Source organism: Carassius gibelio, chromosome B15, assembly GCF_023724105.1.
Source record: "Carassius gibelio isolate Cgi1373 ecotype wild population from Czech Republic chromosome B15, carGib1.2-hapl.c, whole genome shotgun sequence".
Taxonomy (NCBI): Eukaryota; Metazoa; Chordata; class Actinopteri; order Cypriniformes; family Cyprinidae; genus Carassius; species Carassius gibelio.
In genome coordinates, this window is record NC_068410.1 from 8,111,900 (window position 1) to 8,128,743 (window position 16,844).

Sequence of the window (16,844 nt, forward strand, 5' to 3'; positions counted from 1 at the left end):
GTCTGTATGTATATACCTTTTGCATTTGTGGAGATCAGTGACACTTTTGCCCTTGGCCTCAGGTCACACATTTGTCTCTCAATATAAAATGTCTTTGACCTTTGTGAAGGTGTCCGTTAGCTCCTTGTTATTCCACATTTCAAATAATTACGTGTCTACAAATTCACATTGATGTTTCATCTCATTTTCCACCTCTCTCAGGCTAACAAAGAGCACCTCCTTATCCTCTGCCAGGAAGTTTTTCCCCCTCATCCTTCCTTCCTTTCCTTCCTCCTGCATTGGCATTCACAGCATGACACATACCTGCTCTCTTCCTCTCTGATAAGACAGAAACAGCCCCGTGGTGCCACCGAGAGCTCGGCACATATGAGATAATTTGCTGTTTGATCAAAATAATTGCGCTGTCGGAATCATCTCAGAGAACCACTTCATTGCTGTTCGACGGATAGCGGAGGTATATAGAAAACCCATGGAGCGGATCGACATCCCATGGAATTTGGGTGTATGAATATTGTTTCATGAAATGAGATAAATGAGGTGATTTGGGTTCATCTTGATGTCCCTGGATATATGTGCTGATGCTTCTAATGTTGTGTTCCCCAGACACAGGTCTTGATGCCAGCTGACAATGAATTATTACTTAATTTTATTTATTTATTTTCTTTGGCCTTTCCATTCTAATTGAAAGGAATAGTAGAGACGGGGCTAGAAATAAGCACCTAAGCAGCTAATTGTGTTTGATAAATAAATCTCTAAATCTCTTTAGATATTAATTTTATTTTTAATAAAAAAAAATGAAATGCCAACATAATGTACTCATAAAAAAAAATTTTGAAATTTATTTGTTGTTGTTTGGCAAAGAAAATTCCTAATTTGAGTTACATTTTAAATTCAATAAACATTTTTGTTTTTTTAGTTTTTCAGTAAGCAATTTATCCAGTTAATTGACACTTCAATGAATTTTTTTTGCTGTTCAGATCAAGATGAATTTTATCATTAAGTTATTATAATTTTTCCCCCCATAAAATTAAAATGATTTATTTATGTATTGAGGTTTGACAAGGAAAATGACTTATTTTGGAATTCAATATTAATTATTATTATTATTATTATTTTTTTTTTTTTGCTTTTCAGAAAAGTAATTGCAGTATTTTTGTCATATCTGGCTTCCTCTTCATATTAAAATATTAAAATAGTTGTTTGTTTTTTCAAACATTTTACATTTATTTTTTTTTATTAATGTATTTGTTGGAAGATTCCTTATCTCTGAATTATTAGTAATTTGCTTAAAAAAAAGTAAAAAGTAAAGAATTAAATGAACAACTATTGTTTTTAATACTTTTTTTTTTACATAAAGCCTGCTCTATGTGATTCATGACATTAGCATATTATTATTATTTTTAAAAATATATTGAATTAAATGAACAACCTATTGTTTTTAATATATTTTTGTTCCATAAATCTTGCTCTGTGTGAGTTGTGATGTCATTTATTATTAATTTATTTTTATTCTGCCAGCAATTACTCTTCGTGGCTTTAGTGGCTTTTTGTCTTTTGTCTTTCCCTTCCTGCGTCCAACTGTGTGAGACTAAATTTGTGTGCTTGTGCGAGTCTGTGATTACAGCTACGCACAGAATTACTTCATGCGCACGGTTTAATCTTTCTCCACAAACAACTCCATAAAAGTGTGCAGTCTCACTCATTCATATCATGCTGAGTTTCTTTATGAAATGCAGTCAAGCTGTAATAATGCTTAGGCTAATGTGTTCAGCACTAAGCAGGATAGGAAATGCAGACCACTAGAATTCATGTGCAGGACCTGATGACTGGCCACAAATGATGAGCGATGAGTCAGAAAGCGTTCAATTTAAAACTTATGTGCTGTCAGCAGCAGAATCAATGAGGGATTTGAAGATAACACATTCAAAGGAATGCGCTTTGTGAAGGTTCGCACAAAGGAACGTCTGGTTTCATGAATTTAATTTACTGAGCACTATTACTGACTGGCGACATCACACGCTTTGGAGGCATCTTTCATGAACTTGTTTTGTGAGCAATCGTCCTTGATATTTTGTACTTTTAAATATTTTCTCTTTTATATGTTTTCTACTTTCATTTTCTGCAAAAGCCCACTTGTTAAAATCTTATTTTCTTGCAGCAAATTATTATTTTTCAGTAATATTTTACTGTTATATCATACCTGTAAGATGAGTTTGATTTGGAGGAAGTTAGCTTTACTAAATTTCATCACTTACTCACCAATTAATCCTGCAGTGAATGGGTGCCGTCAGAAGGAGAGAGCATATATAAACAAACAAATGTAGAGAGCATATATAAAATTTAACAAAATATTATTTTATTTGTTAATATGAATTATGAGCTATTTTTCCAGCCTTTCACTTCACAAGACATTAATTGATGGGCTGGAATCGAGTGAATTACTTGTGGATTATTGTGATGATTTTATTAGCTGTTTGGCCTTTCAGTCTGACGGCACCCATTCACTGCAGAGGATCCATTGTTACATCAAATCTATTCCAATGAAGAAAGAAAAAACAACAACCTCACAAACAAACAAGAAACAAGCAAATCAAACAAAATCTTGGAGGACTTGAAAGTGATTCAATATATTGATAAAGATATACCAGTTTTTTAAATGTTTCCTTTTTTTTGTTATAAGATGTTCGCAAAACATTTGATCAATGCTTTTACAGCAAAGAAACATGATAGGATATCAAAGACAGTCACTTTTCCACCACATAAAAACTGTTTTCTTTGAAATGTGATACAAATTCCCAAGTGTTTTCTTACTGCTGAGTTACATCAACTATCCCCAGCAGAACTCCACCAGGACTCTTCATACAGAGCTGATCTGACAGTTAGCTCACAGGACCTGATGTGTGACACGCAGAGAGCTAACCAGAATGAATGGGGCAGAGGGAACAGTAAACTAATTTGTGTATCTGATCTCTTTCCTTCCTCATCTGTCTTTTCCATTGACCTTTATAGTTGTGACATTTTGACAGTTCAAAGGTAGAAGAGAGAGAAAATGCTGCAGGCAGAATTCTCCCGTCTGAGTCTTTTCTCCAATCTCCAGAGAGTTTGTGTCATGGTGTGTCTTGTGTGCTTTGCGGTGTATGCCACTCTCATTCTTTCTTTTCCGATTTGCAAATACTGAAAAACAGCATTCATTAGTAATTGGAGTTTTGATGTTCTTTATCCCACTCAGTTATTAAATTGTATTTCATTTTGCTGTGGTTATATGTTAAAAACCAAAGGTGAAATGAGTAATGTCTCATTTCTCAAGTTTTTCATAATTCAGTGTTAATACAGCCAATAATTTAATATTAGAGCTATTTTTCTGGTATAAAAACAATGAGTATTTTTGGATGAATCAATATTTCAGTTAGAGTGACAGCAGTGAACAACATAAAGATTTAATGCATCTAAAATAAAATGGCACAACCATTTTTCATAGTATGTTATGGAAAGCACTTATAAACTGAATATTTATATGAAACAAAAAAAAAATCTTGATGGTTGATGGCAAATAAACAAATCAAATAAACAACACATACACTCGTTTACACTGAATCTTTGTATAGGAATTTGATTCATTTGTGCTAAAACCATGTGAGTCTTTTAATTCTAAAGTTGAGAGGAAAATCTAGGTGGTTCACAAAACTTTGTTTCACCAGCAAAGTGTATCGACTTAAGTCAGTGCATTTCTATTTTGATTTGGTTCTTTTATACGATCTGATTCATTTGAATGAGCTGGGCTTTGCAGTGCTAGAAATCTCCATGAGCAATATTATGGCATAAAAATGTCATTTTGTCACTCTACAACACTGCTACTTGCTGATGTGAATGAGTTTGTTTCTTCGTCTGAACAAATTTGGGGGAATTCAGCATTACATCACTATATCTTGGATTCCCTGAGGGTAAGTCAGTTTCCCCAACATTTTTATATTTGTTGGGGAAGCCTTTCTTGAAACACAATGGCAATGGGAAGTTAGTTTATTGGTTCCATTTCTCTCCAAAAATAGCTAGGAACACTGAGGGAGGAAATTAGGTAGAACTGTTCAGTCTAGAATCCACTGAATTGGTACTTGAAGTAAAAATTAAGTGGTAATTAAATATTATGGTCAAGAAATTTACCACTCAACATTTGAGTTTTATGGGCGTTGCTTAAATGATCAGACTTTTTAAATAGCTCATATAAAGGCCACATTGATTCTGTGAGGTGGACTTCAGATACTGTTTAGTTTTAGTGCACATTTGGTAAATGCTGAATTAATAACTGCATAAAGTGCAACCAAGGCTGTCATAGTGAGATGTAAGGATAAAATATAGATGAATAAGGGAAAAAGAAATGACTGACCCAGTAGTGGTGCTGCTTTAAAGATGCAACTTTTCTAAGGTAAAAACAGCTAAAACAACACACTGTAGCTAAAAATACAAAGCCGTTAGTCAACCAATCAAATAGTTGATGAGCAATCAAACTTGCAATTCAGTTTGCAACTAAAACGTATTACTCAAAACGTCATCCAACTAAAAATATTTGTTCAGGTATCTGCATTTTTTTCTTCTAAAATGAGAATGCATCAATTTTAGCATTCAGATTTCTAAACAAGCAGATTTTTATATAAATAAACTGCTCTTTCAAACCGATGAATATCTGTGAAAACTCCTTATACTGTACTTTCTTTTCCAGCCATTCAGTTTGTAGTACCTTACAGCTTTTACAATGTAGTAATCAAACACTGTTCCCCAAGAACACATGCTACAATGAATGTGTCATAAGCCACCAGCGATATGTAATGGTGCACAGCTAGCTCTTCTGTACACAAAAGCAGTTGCCGTGACAACATACCCAGACACTTCAATGTAGCTTTTGGCGAAATGAAAACATTAAATTGGCATGCAAATCATGCATTGGCTTCGAAAACATGGATCCACAAACATGCAGTATGTCCTTTAAAGTCTACATGTTGTCTGCAGATTGCTTCCAGACTCAATGGAAGTTGGAGAGCTTTTGCTGATAGCATTGCGAGCATAACCTGTCTATGATCTGATAAGCTAAGTCACAGGAGGATAAGCTGTGAATATTTTTGAACATGACATTTGCATAAAGTAATACATTTGCCATATAAATGGCTGATCTTTTTTTTTCATAAGCTTATTAAATATCTGTAATATGTGGACATATATGTTAACAAAATAGAGATATTTTACATTTTTATATTATTTATATTAACAGGAAATCAGTATTTAATCAGTCAGCAGCACAAGTAATTTACTAATGCTTTTTAATATGTGGCATCTAGCTAATCATGTGCTTTTAACTACTAATTTTGATTTGCCCTCTTTTAATGTTCTTAGATATATTATTACACATTAATATATTACATATTTGCATAGTTTCCTTTATGGTGGGGATATTACTACTGTACAAATATATAGCATTGTACAAATATATAACATTATTTTCCCACAGTCACACAGACGACAGCTTCAGAAGAACCCCAACAAACCCCTCACGTCAAACTGCCAGCAATCCTTTCTCTGAAATGCTTCCTGCTTTTCTCATTTTAGAGAACAATTATCTTGCAGTCTTCAGACCTATGTTTAGGTTCACTGTAATCATAAGACTTGAGATCTAATGTCAAAGCAACGGGAAAATGACAGGAGGACGAGGACTGCAGTGACAATTGGAAACGGTGACGGCACACATGCCAGACTGAACTGGCTGGGATTTAAAGGGATAGTTCACCCAAAAATTAATTACTCAACCTCATGTCGTTCCAATGAAGTTTGTTCATCTTCAGAACACAAATTACGATTTTTTTATGAAATCCGGGAGATGTTAATTCAAACATTTGGAGTTGATGGATTATTTTGAAAGGAATCTCTTATGCTCACCAAGTTTATATTTATTTATTCAAACATACAGTGTAATACACTTCAATAACTTCAGGTTTGAAAATAATCTGAGGTTTGAGGGTTAGTAGTACAGTATATGATTTTTACCTATCCTTTTAATTGTCTCAGGAACACTAAAACATCATGGATGTGTTTAGTCTGAGCTTGAAAGTGAAAATGGATGTCATGGCCTCAATTTATCTGCAAATGAATCAGCTGATATGCAATTTCACAGGCAGCGTCAGCATTTACACACCTATAAATAGCCATTAAAAATGACCACTGCATTATAAAGATTGCCCATTAAGCAGCATTAAGTATCTCCGATCAGTAACAAATGTTCATTTGCATGCATAATATATCAGAGACAGGTTCATGAAATGTTCATAGGAGTTCATGACTGTTAACTTAACAGCATTGACCATAGCCTACGAAACGATCCACTCAGGAGCTGATATTTAAAGAATCTTGAGGCCTGGCACAGCAGACGTGACTAGAGCCAGGAGTTTATGATTAGCAAACACAATGATCAGAAGCGCTCTAATCAGTTCCTTCTATGGCAGCCAGCCAGTTCCATATGCGCTCTCCCGCAGGAGAGAAAAATCACAAACGAGACCTCTTTAATATCTCATCTCTTTCGATGGAATTAAATGGAGAGCGAATGGAGACTCTTGCTGAAGTGTCCTGCTTTGCAGAGTTTTCTCCTCTAGAGCTTCAAAAGAAATGAAATCAAATATTAATGTTTCGATATTTGCTGCAAAATACCAAGATACCAAAGTCTACAATCAAAAGTCATACACATCAAATCTGCACTATATGCACATGTCCTTAAGGAACAGTCTGTTCCAAAACGGTTTATTATAATCTTGCATTCTGCAAGTGAATGTCGCTTGATTGTGCCATCCCAGAGAAGCACAAAGTCACTTTAAGGGACTTTTAAATTAAATGTTCCTCCTGGTGGAATGAACTGCCCAACTCAATCCGAGCAGCCTGAGTCCTTAGCCATCTTCAAGAATCAGCTTAAAATGCATCTCTTCCATCTTTATTTGACCCTCTAACTTAAGCACTCACTATTCTTATTCTATTCTTAAAAAAAAAAAAAAAACTATTCAAACTACCTTTCTAATATTTTTGTATTCTATTTTCTTTTCATTTATTATACAATTATATAAAAGACCTCTATCACTAGCTTGCTCTATTCTTTTTCTATTCTAGATGTTTTTGTTTCTTTATTATATTATTTAAAAGCCCTTGTTACGTGTACTGCATTTAAGCTAACTGAGACTTGTTATAGCACTTATATATCATTGCTCTCTTGTTGTTTTTGATTGATTCTATTGTCCTCATTTGTAGGTCGCTTTGGATAAAAGCGTCTGCTAAATGACTTACTGTAAATGTAAATAAGTGTGTGCTGCATTTTTGTTGTTTTCAGCTTTAAATGTTTAAGCCTCTTTACAGTCGAGTGGATTCTGAATGGTTATCAATGTTTTCATAGTCTATCATCTGGAAAAAAGGGGTTAAATAAAGTAAAAAATATTTTTAGATTGAAGTCAAATAGTGACGAAAGAGATGAGCTTTCAGCTGTCACTTGAAATTGTCAGGGATTCAGATTTCCAGATAGGGTTTGAAAGATAATTTTCCCAGCCAGGAACGGTCAACGAGAATGTTCTGGAAAGTGATTCTGTGCGTCGCTCTCTAGTGGATCTCAGACTATATGCAAGCATCAATGTCTTGAACTTGATACGAACCGCAACCAGCAGCTAGCGCAGGTATGTAAAGAGAGGTGTGACTTGGGTACTTTTGAGTCGTGCCACTGAATTCCGAATCAGTTGTGTAGATTTGATTGTGCATTATGGAAGTCCAGCTAGAGGAGCAGTGCATTAATCCAGCCTAGAATTTACAAAGGCCTGAACAAGAATTTGTGCAGCATGCTCCGTTAGGAAGGGCCTGATCTTTCTGGTGTTATGTAATGCAAACCTGCAAGATTGAACAATTTTTGCAATGTGGTCTTTGAAAGTCAGCTGGTCACCAAGATTTATGACCAAAGTTGATTGGTAATTGTTGATGAACCTAACTGGACGGTGAAATCATGCTGTAGGTTTGGAGTGGAATAGTAGACAAGGAGGTCAGTCTTAGCCAGATTGAGCTGTAGATGATATTCTTTCATCCATACGAAAATGTCCGCCAGGCAGCCTGAGGTCCATGCTCCTACCGTTGGATCATCTGGTTTAAGTGAAAGATGGAGTTGTGTGTCCTCAGCATAGCAATTGTAGGAGAAGCCATTTTGCCTGCATGATTTGTCCCAGTGATGTAGTGTATATGGAGAAGAAGAGGGGTACTAGAACAGATCCCTGAGGAACCCCAAAGACTAGTTGATATGCTTTGGATACCTCCCCTCCCTTCCCCAGGGCATCCTAAAAAGACCTACCAGTGAGATAGGATTCAAATGAGCAAAGTGGAATCCCTGTGATGCCCAGTGATGAGTGGGTGGACAGGAGGATCTGATGATTCACAATGTAAAAAGTGGCAGATACATTTAAAATATTAATAGAAATAATTGCAGCTCAGTCATATTGAAATAGCACAAATTCCAACTATATCATTCCATTATGTTGTTATAAAATTGTACTTTCTCTAATTCATAGAATTTTAATTTTAATTCTAATCCTTCAAAAAATATTATTATTTTTTTTGTGCCTTTTTCTTTATCGTTATTGTCTGTCCTTGGTGTAAACAGGCCTTTACTATAGATCAACAATTCTAGTAGGTAATTTTAAGAGGACAAAAATTGTTCTGATGTAAAGAAATGTATAAATATCTAAATTTCCTCTGTGCTTCCCCTCCCCTAGTTTGGGTTCAGAGATGCTTGGTTGTCATGGTTATGAGTAGCACGAATCAGACTTTAGGCATTTTTTTTCTAATGCACGCTTTCACTGGCTATGAACACAGTGGAAATAAACAGTGCTGATGTCCTATTTACTGAGAGTTATGGTGAGAGGAGGATGCAGGCAGCAATGGAGATCTCTCCAGGGAAGAGCAGGTGCTCTATCTATTTTATCATGTATACATTTGTCAAGCGGGATACCAGGAAGGTTGTGTCTTCGCCTGGTTTAAGGTGATAAAAGCGAAAGCGCAAACATTGCAGCCTGGTTGAATTTTTGTATGCCTAAAGCCACTGTCTGATCACATCTGGTGAAGAATAACTCTCCAGAAACAGGCAAACCTTGCTGGTATGCTACCTGAAAAGCTGACATGCTGGTTTGTGTATTCAGAGATTAAATAAATGCTTGAATAAAATATTTTCAACAGTATGCATCTGAGATGGATAAAAATGCAATGCTGATTTAGAATTTTGACCATTGTGATGAATATATATCAAGTGGTTTGCAGAAAACAATTTGTAAAAATAATTTTTTTATTTGATATTAAAATTGGAGAACAGAACAAAAAATCTTGCATTTTACAATATTGCATACTATTGCATTGCATTGCATACATAAAATAATAGTTCCAGTCAGTGAAACACTATCATTACACTGTCTGTGTGTTTGTGTTTAGTAATTAATAATAATAATTCACTTGAATGAACAGTTGAACAGATTCACACAAATAAACTTGCTAAAGGTGTATTTACTACTAGTGTAAATCAAATATTATATTAAAAATAGATAAGAATTGTTTCTTTGTAAAATAAAATAAAAAAGTTAAAAAAAATTACAAATAACAAATTGTTTATATTGTAATAATATTTAACAGTAATACAGTTTTTACAGTATTTTTGATAAAATAAAAACAGCCTTGGTTAGCATAAGAGACTTCTTTCAGCAACATAAAAGAACATCTTTAAAATATTTGTAAAAATGTATATACAAAAAATACTTCATTATTTAAATATAAATGTCTGGGTTTAGATTTGAGGATGTTAAGTTAGTTCAAGCACCAGTGTCCCTAATATTTCTGCACTTCTAGCCAATTAAAATATTTCAATTAGTGTTAAAATATTTTAGTTGAGTGTTTTGAGGCATATTGACTCTCCACTGGTAATCTAGACACTAAAACTCAATGTAAATTAACAGAGATTAACTGTTCACTATGGGTAATTCCTGTTTGGCATGAGAGAGAGAGCGCTTCCTTTTGCCATGAGTGTCTAATATTTGATTTTGTGTCTTCATTTACCTCTTGTCGCACAATGGATGCAAATTACTCTCGGGATCTGAGCATGCAATTAAACACCTCACTTGAGAGTGTGACGAGCTCTGTGATTAAAAGAGAAGCTGTGTTGAATGGACAAGCTTTGTCTGGTGACAAGCTAACACTTCTGCACAGGTTTCCGTCCTTTATATACTGATGTATGACTTGAAGATGTTGAATGATATTTTTACTTATTTAATGATAACAGAAAACAAGAACTGCACTGTTAATTTGAGAAAACTGTTGTTTTATGTCTTGATAAGCACTATGATTAATCTTGAAGTCATCGTAATTACTAAACACAATGGCTGGAGTGACAAAACCTGCAGTGCATGCACTGGAAGAAAGAAATATCCCACTCTTTTAAAGGATGAGTGAAAATTGGATATTTTACTTATTTAGAAGATTGATTTTAGCCATTAAAAGTGAATTAGCTTTTTATGATTCTGTACTTGATTCTGTGAATACAATTGTAGGAATAAAATCCTCTCTAGAGTCTCATTGATATGCTGTTACACTTCGCTGAGTTTTCTTTAAAACAGAAGTAAATCTAGTCTTATTAAAGCAGTGAAACTGCCTTTTGGTTGAACAACTGTGGGACATTGTTAATTGCAAATTGGAAAGCAAATTATGTTTGATCAAAAGAGACTGGGCTAAATTTGGAGATCATGTCTAAATTGATGTGCAGTGTAGCTCATGTTGATCTTTTTTATATCTAAAATATATGCAATAGTCACATATAATAACTATATACAGTATATTGAGTAAAATTGTGTCCTGAAATCAAAGTATATACTGTAGTATATATTGTGCCAGGGCTTTAAAGAGTGAAGTTTATCTAACTGTCAAACTTCCACTTTCTTGTTTTTAGCCATTTTTATCTTTTATTGAGAACCCGTCACCATAAAACTTTTAAGTAAGCAAAACTGTTACTGGTGTGCATCAGGGTTCGGCTTTAGGGCCAGATGTTTTTTCAGCTGAGACTTAAGATAAACTTTTTTTTTTCTGTTCATTCTTCACGCTAATTAGTTTTTAGGTAGTCAGACAGATGTTACATACCTTCCTGTCATAATGATTCATTTAGGCTGGCATTAAAGTAAGACCTTGTTCTATTGTTTTTGGTGAATAAATACTCATTCGCTGCATTGTTGTACAGAACATAGGAGGAGTTTGTGTGTCATCTGCTAGCTTCTTCTTACAATACGGTCCTTTTAAAGTGTTTATGTGAGGTTTGCTTTTATCAAATGCATGCTTAACTTGAAAAACTGTCTTTTTATGCTAGCATAATTGATTTAACATGCTGTGCATTGCTATGCTCTATAATTGTTGCTGCTGTCTTCTTTACTGTCAGTCATTGCACACATTAGGAAATGTGGTTATGAAATGCACACATTAGGTTATGAAAGGCTGAGGAAAGTGACTGATGGACGCTTTCATAAATGAAATGCTTGTCATTTTTTTCCAGGGATGAGGCACTGTTTATCACTTCCTCCACTGCCTCACGTCATATTGTTTTGGTCCGTTAGAGAGTACAGCTCTAACACATCCATGCAAATCACTCCTGAAATAAAGGCTGAAAAAAAAGTGTGGTTGTCATGACGCCCATAAGCTGTTCAGTTGCGAAAAGAGTACAGTAGACCAGAGACTGTCAGTCAAATCAAAGCAGCAGGACTAATAAATAGCAAATTCATTTAAACTAGCGGTTCTGAGAGTTCTGTTCTTTCTGGACTTTGACAGCTTTGGTTTCTATAGATGTTTCTTGAGTTTTAATGGTTTTATGCACTTGGAAGCCAATTATTCACTTTACAAAACATACTGAGTTGATTGCCACAAATGTTTTATCTGTTTTTAATATATATATATATATATATATATATATATATATATATATATATATATATATATATATATATATATATATATATATATATATATGATTTTGTTTATATTTTAATATTTATTTAAGTTTTCTACAAGTTTTTGAGGGCATGTCATGCATCCTGTCCATGTTTACTTGCTTTAATAACCAGATACATTTATTGCATAATATTGTTGAGTTCAATGAGCAAAATTTTTCCCTTTGCTTTCTCCAACAAACAATCAGAACTACTATCAAACCATTTTTGTTGAAACCCACCAGTTGAGAACCAATGATCTATGGGATGCGAGGCGTGACAAGAGTTAATTCCTGTCTGCCAACAAGAATTCCCAACAAGTTAGACAGGGTTGTGGACTCTGGATAATGTTGTAAAATAAGCCTCGAGAAGCTGGGGTCTATTTTCCACATGTGTGCTTCGCTACTCTCTGAAGAATGTGCCTGAAGTCTTCCCATGTGCTTGGGACAAGTCTTGAAATCTTCAATTTCATGCTTGCTTAGTCCACGGAACACAAATATCGATTGGTGTTTGTAAATCCCAAATGATTATAGTTATTGTTTATCACCGGAAGAGGACTAGTAGAATTTGATTGTTGAAGCATCTGTTTTTTTTTTCAAGGTTTCTTAGCGTTTAGTTAAGCTATTTGTCGTCACAGTTGGTTCACTTGCGTTTGTCTGATATCAAACAAACACTTAAAAGTTTTAGAAGAAAAGCACTCTTTCTTGTTACTTACAGTGAGTCTAATCTATTTTTTTCTTGTCCTTTTCCCTTCTCTTTCTTTCTCTTCTGCTCCAGCTGGTTGGTGGTGAGTTTGACCTGGAGATGAACTTCATCATCCAGGATGCAGAGGCCATCATCTGCATGTTGGAGCTGCTGGAACACTGTGAAGTCACATGCCAGGCAGAAATCTGGAGCATGTTGACCGCCATCCTGCGCAAGAGTGTCCGCAACCTGCAGACCAGCACTGAGGTCGGCCTCATTCAGAGGCTATTGCTCAAAATGAGCTCTGTGGATGACATGATCGCAGGTGAGTGGTCTCAACCTGACCCTCTCCCAGATTTCTGGAATTGATCCATTTCTTTCTATTTCCCCAAAGCTCTGTAAATGGTTCAGAAAATGTTTAAACAGCTCTGAGATGAAAGATGTGCAGAATAGTCTGAACAGTCATGCTGTCTTTTTTTGTGAAAGAAGATTTTGCAGATTGTCACTGAAAAATGACTTAAATATCAGTCTCTTCATTTTATATGGCTTCCGAAGACAGTCATATGAACTACTTTTATGGTGCTCTCTTGATGGTGTTTTGTTATTTTTTGGAGCTTGACAGCTGTGGTCACCATGAACTGCCTTTGTATGAAAAAGATATATGTAAATATACTTTACAATATAACATTTTTAGATATGAGTGGGTAAATAATGGCAGTTCTTAGCTATACATTTCAACTGAACTACAAAAGAACAAGGAATCAAAATGTAATCATACCATAAACATGTATTATTTTTTAAAATAAAAAGTATTTGTTTATGTATTTATTTATTTAATTAAATTTGTATTTAAATTGACATATATATATATATATATATATATATATATATATATATATATATGAATAAATAAAAATATTGAAAAAAAAAAAAAAAATATATATATATATATATATATATATATATATTTTTTTTTTTTTTCAATATTTTTATTTATTCATATATATATATATATGTCAATTTAAATACAAATTTAATTAAATAAATAAATACATAAACAAATACTTTTTATTTTAAAAAATAATACATGTTTATGGTATGATAACATTTTGATTCCTTGTTCTTTTGTAGTTCAGTTGAAATGCATAGCTAAAAACTGCCATTATTTACCCACTCATATCTAAAAATGTTTATTTAAGTTTTCTAGAATGAGAAAGTGAATAAATAAAAATATTGAACAAAAAAAAAAAAAAAATATATATATATATATATATATATATATATATATATATATATATATATTATTTTTTTTTTTTTTTTTTTTTTTTTTTCAATATTTTTATTTATTCACTTTCTCATTTTAAATGCAAGCAAATAATGACTTTTTTCAACTCCAAAAGAAGTAGGAATCAACAATATCTCCATACCATGAGCATGCATGTTGATCACTGGCTGTGAAGCTCACCTGTGTAGTATTTTAGGTTAAGATTTTAGATCAAACTGCAAAAGCAGATTTATTTGAACCTTATTGCATATTATATCATGCTTGTTGTTTCATTTTTTGCATAAAAGGTCAAAGATAATGCTCAGCTTTGAACAGCGCGTGCCAAAAATGTTAATTTATTTTTTTTTTACGCCTGAGAGCGGTACGAATCGCTGTGAGTGAAAGAAATGTGGATTAAACTGCAATCTTCTCAGCAGTGGAATTCATCAGGCTAAGGCAGAAGAGAAACCGAGAGAAAAATCTCATTAGTTGCACCGTCTGGTAATGAGATTGAGTGGCAGTTTAGAGCAATATTAAATTTTAGTTACCGTTTATGAATGAAGAAGAATGTTTTTTGATTTATTCCATCTGTAATTCATGGGCAACATGTTCCTCTGTCTGCATACATTAAATGCCATTTTTCACAATCAAAATCCTCTAAGAAGCAGAGGCTGTGAATTGCCTTATGGAAGGTTTCATCAGCAGTCTTGATGAAACTCAAAATTAAAGTGTAAAATGGCATTAATTAGCATAACTTCTCATGTCTTCCTCGCAGTAGACTGCAGAGGGTTTAACCTGAATTGAAAGAGCTGAGTCAACTGCGCCGTTTGTGAACCATAGAAGTGGGTTTTTTATATATCAAAAAATTTAGTTTTGCTATCCTAGGTAGCATTAACAAGCACAAAAGCACGCACGCATACAAACACAGACACACAAGGGAAAAAAAAGATTAATAATAGTAAATTATGTTTATCTGAAAGTGTAACAGTGAGAACAGGTTTCCTGTAAGGAGTAGGTTTATGCTGAGTGTTGGGTTAGGGGACAACAAATATTGTTTGGTCAGTAAAAAAGTAATTTCTATGGAAAAATCCCCACAATTCACAGAAACAAACGTGCTAGATGGATATATTGTTTTAATTTATTATTTAATTCAATTTGAAACATTGTACTATGTACATTCCATTTTAATCAGTCTGTTTCATTGAAAAATCAATTTAAATGATTAATTGAAACCTTTTTATGTTCAACTAAATTATATTGAACAATGGAAGATCCCCAAGGCCCTGCCGAATTACGCCATCACACTTGGGGAAGGTGCATTCTGGGGGTCTGTTTGCCACGGTTTGATTCCTCTCACACGTCTTACTGTGAAATTGCTATTTTGCACTGTGTTATGACACAATGTCTTGTGCATGTTGCACACACACCTGTGCTCCGGGGAATCTTTTTAAATGCAAACTCTGCCCACTTCAGTTAATCCAGATCTTACGTCTCTCTGTCTGTCTGTCTGTTTTGTTTTGTTTTTTCCCCATGATGCACAGACTTGCTGGTGGATATGCTGGGAGTTTTGGCCAGCTACAGTATCACCGTCAAAGAACTCAAACTGCTCTTCAGCATGCTGAGAGGAGAAGGAGGATTGTGGGTAAGTCACAGAAAATGAGTGAGAACTCATGTAGGGCTCTGGGGCTCCAAGGGGTTGTTAGCTTCACCGCTTTTGGAGATCGTTGAGCCTTTTCAGACCTCTGGAACAATCAACCGCAGAACAGATCAGGCCTGCCCAGGTATCGATTCGCCGTTCTCTTGAGTGAGGGATATTGACAGAACATCGAGTGCTGGCGGACACCACAGTGAGGATGTTGTCACAATAGTTTTCATTTTTTGGATAGAGTAAAGTACCCCTCTGGAGAAAAATAAGAGAGACGTGGGCTTTACTGAAACAATTGGTTATGAGATGTGAAAATGGAATGTTTTGATCAGCATGTGTTTTCATTTCATGTTTTTCAAAAGTGGTGAGTATACGACAGATTGGATCAACGTTCTTAAATCAGAACTTATTTAGTCAGGCAAAATTCAAAGTTCATTTCAGAAGTTTTTGCTGAGAAGCTCCTGGGGTTTTCGTTATGGTGATTTGGTTTGTCCTAAAGGTACTTGTCTTACCTCTCACGTACTGTCTTCCACAGCCAAGACATGCAGTCAAACTGCTCTCAGTCCTCACTCAAATGGCACAGAGACATGGACCAGACACTTTCTTTAACTTTCCTGGCCGAAGTGCAGCTGTGAGTGACCCCATTCTTAGCCTGTTTTGCATATTTATGGATATTTCAGATGTTGTGAAGTTAGATTTAATGTTGTTTTTAAACTGTTATTTCGACAATACGATTAATTGAAAAATAGGCAATATTAAATGACTATAAAGCTTTGTGTAAATAAAAGAAAAATTGTATTTACACATTAAAGGCAAAGCTGAATTTTCAGTTGCCATTACTTCAGTCGTAAATGATAGATTAGATAGTGTTGTAATATGCATATTTAGAATAATTAGAAACATTTATTATTATTATCAGAGTAAAAAAAAAAAAAGTCATGCTGCTTAATATTTTGGTGGATACCATGAGACATTTTCCCAGTTTTTAATGACTATAAAAATCAAAAGAACAACATTTATTTTAAGTTTTCATTGTCAATTTTAATCAATTAAATCTGTCCTTGCTGATTAAAGTATTCATTTCTTACAAAAAAAAAACTTTTAACAGAATTATTTAATGTTTTAAATAATAAATTAAAACAATCTGTATATACGCAGTATATCAAATTTCAACCAATACTGATAAATTAAATTTTTCTGATATTGGCCAATAACTAATATGGCACTTATTCATCCCTACCGT

The 16,844-nt window shown here is 34.1% G+C and overlaps 1 protein-coding gene across 7 annotated transcripts in view; it reads left to right on the forward strand.

The window, feature by feature from the left end:
- Positions 1–16,844, forward strand: part of LOC127972725 (neurobeachin-like) — a 247,688-nt gene that overhangs the window by 48,411 nt on the left and 182,433 nt on the right. For all 7 annotated transcript variants that reach the window (XM_052576455.1, XM_052576457.1, XM_052576458.1 and 4 more), the window contains exons 2-4: positions 12,786–13,017; positions 15,498–15,598; positions 16,137–16,232. In XM_052576455.1, the coding sequence (XP_052432415.1) occupies positions 12,786–13,017; positions 15,498–15,598; positions 16,137–16,232 (429 nt within the window). The remainder of the gene's footprint in view (positions 1–12,785; positions 13,018–15,497; positions 15,599–16,136; positions 16,233–16,844) is intronic.